This window comes from Ranitomeya variabilis, chromosome 1, assembly GCF_051348905.1.
Source record: "Ranitomeya variabilis isolate aRanVar5 chromosome 1, aRanVar5.hap1, whole genome shotgun sequence".
Taxonomy (NCBI): domain Eukaryota; kingdom Metazoa; phylum Chordata; class Amphibia; order Anura; family Dendrobatidae; genus Ranitomeya; species Ranitomeya variabilis.
The window spans coordinates 1,109,711,212-1,109,717,952 of NC_135232.1; the positions used below are offsets into that span (position 1 = coordinate 1,109,711,212).

At 46.5% G+C, this 6,741-nt stretch overlaps 1 protein-coding gene across 2 annotated transcripts in view; it reads left to right on the forward strand.

Moving 5' to 3' along the window:
- FAM193A (family with sequence similarity 193 member A) overlaps nucleotides 1-5,682 on the forward strand; it is a 113,727-nt gene extending 108,045 nt beyond the window's left edge. For both annotated transcript variants that reach the window (XM_077280169.1, XM_077280170.1), the window contains 2 exons: nucleotides 4,050-4,131; nucleotides 4,782-5,682. In XM_077280169.1, coding sequence (XP_077136284.1) covers nucleotides 4,050-4,131; nucleotides 4,782-4,875 — 176 coding nt within the window. In that variant the 3' untranslated portion in view covers nucleotides 4,876-5,682. The remainder of the gene's footprint in view (nucleotides 1-4,049; nucleotides 4,132-4,781) is intronic.
- Nucleotides 5,683-6,741: the final 1,059 nt, after the last annotated feature.

A 6,741-nucleotide genomic window follows, 5' to 3' on the forward strand; every position in this document is an offset into this window, starting at 1 on the left:
TCCGGATACAAGATAGATTTTCTTTCTCTTCCACCAAATCATTTTATCCTGTCTTCTCCTCCCAGGGCAAAAGCATCAGAGTTCTTCCAGGCCATAAACTCTCTAAAAGAAGACGGGGTTATTATCCCGGGTCCTCAAAGCGAAAGGTTTCAATGTTTTTATTCAAACCTGTTCATTGTTCCAAAGAAGGATGGTGCAGTACTACTGGAACTAAAACTGCTGAACAAATTTGTCAGGTTGCGACGGTTCCGGATGGAATCGCTTCGTTCTGTCATCGCCTCCATGGAGAAAGGCGAGTTCCTGGCGTCCATAGACATCCAGGACGCGTACCTCCACATTCCCATTTTACCTTCTCACCAAAGGTTTCTTCGCTTCGCAGTTCAGGAAGATCACTTCCATTTTGCTGCTCTGCCCTTCGGCCTCGCCACTGGTCCCAGGGTATTCACCAAGGTCATGGCAGCCGCCGTGACCATCCTTCATACCCGAGGTGTGGTGGTTTTACCGTATCTCGACGATATCCTCATCAAAGGCCCCTCTTTCCACACCTGCAAGGAGGCCGTGACCATCACAATAGATAATCTTTCTCGCCTGGGTTGGAAGATAAACTTCAAAAAAATATTCCCCACTACCGGCTCAGCGAATTTCCTTCCTAGGAATGATACTGGACTCGTCCCAGGGGTTGGTACTTCTTCCCCGGAAAAAATCTCAGTCTTACAACGGGAAGCTCAGAAGCTCTCCCATCCTCATACTCACTCTCTTCATTTCAGTATGAGAGTCCTCGGCAGGATGGTAGCAGCTATGGAGGCGATCCCATTCACTCAACTACACCTCTGCCCCTTACAACAAGCTCTCCTGGCTGTGTGGGACAGGAACCCGTTACCTCTCGATCGTCGTTTCCTTCTTCCCCAGCGAGTCAGTCTCTCAGGTGGTGGACTTTGAAGTCCTCCCTGAATCAAGGGAAGTCCTTTCTCCCAGTACACTGGCTAGTTGTGACAACAGATGCCAGTCTTCTGGGCTGGGGAGCAGTGTTCCACCATCACACTGCTCAGGGCCGGTGGTCTCTTCAGGAATCTCGCCTGCCCATCAACATCCTGGAAATACGGGCAATCAGGTTGTCCCTTATTCAATTCCATCCTTTCCTGACGGGTCGTCCCATCAGGATTCAGTCCGACAATGCCACGGCAGTGGCATACATCAACCGGCAGGGAGGAACACGCAGCAAAACAGCCATGTCCGAGGTAGGACACATCCTTCATTGGGCTGAGGAAAACCGCTCAATGATATCAGCGGTTCACATCCCGGGAGTGGAAAATTGGGAGGCAGATTTCCTCAGCTGCCAAGGTCTCGACTCAGGAGAGTGGTCTCTCCATCCGGAGATCTTCCACCAGATCTGCTGTCGTTGGGGAACCCCGGACGTGGATCTGATGGCCTCACGGCTAAATTCCAAGGTTCCCAAATTCATAGCTCGGTCCCACGATCTGGCAGCCTTCGGGGCAGATGCACTCGTTCACTCGTGGCATCAGTTCCAGCTTCCGTACATATTTGCCCCGCTCCCCTTACTGCCGAGAGTCATCAAGAAGATCAGAGCGGAGGGGATACCAGTAATCCTCATTGCGCCAGATTGGCTGTGCAGGGCCTGGTACGCCGAACTAGTTCAACTAGTCGCCGATGTCCCCTGGCAATTACCGAATCGCAGAGACATGTTGGCCCAGGGCCCCATTTACCACCAGAACTCTGAGGCGCTGTGTTTGACGGCATGGCCGTTGAGTCCTGGGTCCTGACACAGGAAGGCTTTTCTCAAAAAGTCATTTCTACTATGATCAGTGCTAGGAAGCCTACGTCCATGCGTATATATCATCGCATTTGGACCGAGGACGCTCTCCTCTCGAATTTTCAGTTCCTTTCTGTCCTCGAATTCCTTCAGTCGGGTTTGGACTTGGGTCTCGCCCTTAGTTCTCTCAAAGGGCAGATTTCAGCCTTGTCAGTCCTGTTCCAACGTAAAATTGCCAACAGATTACAGGTGAAGACGTTCATTCAGGGAGTCTCCCATGTGGTGCCGCCCTATAAGATGCAGTGGGAACCATGGGACCTTAATCTGGTCCTCGGAGTCTTGCATGAGGCCCCTTTTGAACCTCTGCAGGATGTTTCCCTGTCTTTTCTGTCATGGAAGGTTGCCTTCCTGGTTGCGGTCACGTCCATCCGACGAGTTTCAGAACTGACGGCCTTGTCTTGCCAAGTTCCTTTCCTCATTTTTCATCAGGATAAGGTGGTTTTGAGAACATCCCCGTCTTTTCTACCGAAAGTTGTCTCATCTTTCCACCTCAATGAAGAGATTGTCTTGCCTTTGCTTTGCCCGGCGCTGGTACATCGCACCGAAAAGGCTCTCCACACACTGGATTTGGTGAGGGCTCTCAGGAGATACGTCTCGAGGACGGCGTCTTTCCGCAGGTCAGATGCCCTGTTTGTGCACCCGGAAGGGTCTAGCCGCTTCCAAGGCTACAATAGCCAAGGGGATTCGTTCAGCTATCCAGGAGTCCTACCGAGTTAGAGGTCACTCCGTCCCAGCAGGGATTAAGGCTCATTCTACTCAGTCAGTGGGTGTGTCTTGGGCCATCCGGCACCAGGCGTCTGCAGCACAGGTCTACAGGGCTGCGACCTGGTCCAGCCTGCATACGTTTACGAAACTTTACCATGTCCATTCTCAGGCCTCAGCAGATGCGTCCGTCAGCAGAAGAATTTTGCAGGCGGCAGTACCGCATCTGTAACTTGTAGGTACAAGGAGCAATTGCAGTGGTACGAGGAGCAATTGCAGTGGATTGTTTCCCACCCAGGGACTGCTTTAGGACGTCCCATGGTCCTGTGTCCCCCAGTGAGGTGTAGGAGAAATAGGGATTTTTGTGTACTCGCCGTAAAATCCTTTTCTCTGAGCCAATCATTGGGGGACACAGCACCCACCCTGTTGGCCTATTGGCTTTAGTTTTTTTCTGTGTTGACCTGGTCTTGACAGTTCATTCTTGTTAATTGTTAAGCTCCTACTGCTTTGTTACCGAACTGGTTCACTTAGAGCCAGCAGGAGGGTTTTTACTGCAGGGGAGGAGTTATTCTTTGTGTTAACTTAGTGTCCTCCTAGTGGCAGCAGCATAACACCCCATGGTCCTGTGTTCCCCAATGATTGGCTCGGAGAAAAGGATTTTACGGTGAGTACACAAAAATCCCTATTTTAGTAAGCGATCGCAAAGTTGTTTGTTTTTACTAGCCCTTTCCAATTTTAACCATTTTATAAACTTGAGACGACTGCTTTAATGCCCCATTTTATATATAAATATATATATATATATTTTTGCGTTTGCTAACTATAACAAGACTGTGCTCTTTCTGCCGGACATACCCTAATGGGACTGTGCTCTTTCTGCCGGACTTACCCGAACGGGACTGTGCTCTTTCTGCCGGACGTACCCTAACGGGACTGTGCTCTTTCTGCCGGACGTACCCTAACGGGACTGTGCTTTTTCTGCTGGACGTACCCTAACGGGACTGTGCTTTTTCTGCTGGACGTACCCTAACGGGACTGTGCTCTTTCTGCTGGACGTGCCCTAACAGGACTGTGGTGTTACTTATCTGGTGTTTACAGACTACACTTAATGCAATGGTGACAGATTGGAAAGTATAAAATAGGAGGTGATCAAACCTTACAGTAGTTGATCCGTGAGCGCGACGTTGTTGTCGCCAACATAGAAGAGGATTCTTTACTGTTAGGGCAGTGAGAATGAGGAGGTAGTGATGGCGAACTCAGTCGAGGGGTTCAAGAGAGGCCTGGCTGTCTTCCTGGAGCAGAACAATATTGTATCATACAATTAGGTTCTGTAGAAGGACGTAGATCTGGGGATTTATTATGATGGAATATAGGCTGAACTGGATGGACAAATGTCTTTTTTCGGCCTTACTAACTATGTTACTATGTTGTCCCCCACGTACCGTGAGATGTGTCTTATTCAGACCTTACTTAGTCCTATAACTCCTTCATACATCATTTCTGTTTTTTCTTCCAGATGATGTTTTTCTTCCAAAAGACATTGATCTTGACAGTGTTGAAATGGACGAGACCGAAAGAGAAGTGGAATATTTCAAAAGGTGAAGGATTTTTCTTCCCTGCAGGGACCCCTTCACACATGAGCAGATTGTGGGGCTGAGCTGCTCGTGATTCCTTGTCATGGGCAAGATTTCGATGTATACAGCGCTTCATTACAAGCGGCCGACTGCATAGGTGTATTGCTGCAAATGTGATGTTCATGGGTTTCTTAAAAGGCTTATTATTCACTTACTGTGTATCTATAGAATAGAAGGGGCCCTCCTATATCTAGAAAACAGGATATCTATAGAATAGAAGGGGCCCTCCTGTATCTAGAAAACGGGATATCTAGAGAATAGAAACGGCCTTCCGCTATCTAGGAAACTGGATATCTACAGAATAGAAGGGGCCCTCCTGTATCTAGAAAACGGGTTATATATAGAATAGAAGGGGGGCCCTCCTGCATCTAGAAAACTGTTTATCTACAGAATAGAAGGGGCTCTCCTGTATCTAGAAAACTGGATATCTAAAGAATAGAAGGGGCCCTCCTGTATCTAGAAAACTGGATAACTACAGAATAGAAGGGGACCTTTCCTGTCTAGAAAACCCGACCTGCCACACACACGGTTCCTAATTCAATTCTGCTTGACTTTTTGTGCCTGGTGAACCCCTCTAATGCATTTAGTGAATTTTCATGGTCTTTTTCTTGCAGGTTCTGCTTAGACTCTGCCCGGCAGACAAGACAGAGGTTGTCAATCAACTGGTCCAACTTCAGCCTGAAGAAGACCACCTATGCTGCACACTGACTATGGAGATGTGTAAGAGGGGAGGGGGTCACCCTGCAGGAACCGATGCCACTGGTGTATGCCCTGCTGTTCTGACCGCTTAATTCGGCCCCAAGCCAGTGCTGCCTTGCCTTGTCCCCAGTGCTGTATGGATCTGCACTGAACCCCCCGCAGCCCTGACCATTCTCGCTGATCTGAAAAAAAGAAAACCCCCGAATATGCCACTTTCTACCTGGATTTGTTAGCTTGTGTGCTTGTAGTCTGTGAGTGAGACTTTGGTTGTAGCAATACGCTCTCTTCTAAATTGCCTTGGCGTCAGGCTCAAGACTGGTTCCTTGGGTTGAGTTGAGGCCTAGCTAGTTGCGTCATCCACGATGGCTCATGTCACTTCTGCAGTACACTACGTTTTATCACACGGACTACCGGCGAGATAAAAATAAAAGAATGGACTTCATACCCACTCATGAAATAATCACTGCTCCGATTTTCTCATGGGCGAAATTCTCGTAAACGGACGGACGTTTCTCTGCTCACATACAATCTACTGTCGAAAAGAAGTGTACAAGATACGCTTATCTGTGGTTTTTTTTTTTTTTTGGATTTTTTTTTTTTTCCCTCCCCTAAACTCGTAGCCGGCTTGTGTAAAGAATACTTGCAGAATGAGGATGTTAACAGAAGAAAAAGAAAAAAAAGAAGAAAAAAAATACTCACACTATCAATCTGTTATAGAGTGTATAATTGTATTAACACTGACGCCCAAGTGGCTACTTTTTTAACATATTGTTAAGTAATATTAAAATCATATCTTTCTTTTTGAAAGATGGAATACATTAGTATGGCAAAAGGATGGTCTGTTCATGTGTCCTTCATTTCTAAGTGTTATCGGTATTTCACTTCTTTTTTTTATGCGAGCGATCGATACAGAAAAGGGTTGTCAAAACAGTCCGCGGGTTTACGGCTTCAGAGAAAAAGACTTCCTGGACAGGACATGGCTGGATGGGAAGGAGGGACCCCCTGGCAAAGATAATGATGAATGCCTGGATGTGACAAGGATGACGCCTAAGGGGAGCCACATGGACAGGCAATGTTGTGCGTTGAATTGTGGACAGATTCATCTAATATTATTTATTATTGAAAAAAATGTGGTAAGTAACAACTCCTTTTACTTTTTTTTTTTTCTCCCCCCCAACCCCCCCCCCCCCCCCTCCCCTCCCCTTGGGTGTTTTTTGACTCAAGGGCAGGTGCACAAGCTGCGGACTGGGGGGGTCACATGAACCCCACTGTTATAATAATTTATATATCACGTTATTAAGGTTTCAGAAAGTCACCAGCCGGCATACAGTGATACTAAGAAAGCGAGTCTTATAACCATTTCGTTTATTTATATCAAAGAGTTGCTGGTTTGCTACAATGTAACGTGACCCTATACCAATGATTTTAGTAATAATGTGAATGAATGAAAACAATATAGATGAACGTTACAGACAGGGCCGTAGAGTCTGTATAAAATGGACCGACTCCTAAAATATATAATAAAATGGGTACAGTAGTAGTTCATTGCAGTTTGTGGGGAATATTTTTTTCATAAGAATTTGGGAAAGTTATGAAATGTCCTATAATTGTCTGTCCTATTCCTGATCTAAGTTCTAGACTTTTAGCTGAGATGAATCTGTGCTGCAGTTAGTGCATGGTAAGTAATGAAGCTCCTCTACAGATAAGTGGAAAGAAATAACAAGCACACTGGGAAGGAAAACCTGCATTCATCTCAGAAGTTCTGGAGTGAACAGGAAAACAGGATTAAAGAAGGTAAGTACTTCTTAAAGCATATCTAAACTTACAATAAACTGTGCATTAATCAATAGTCCAGTATGTTGTCTCTATGCTTTT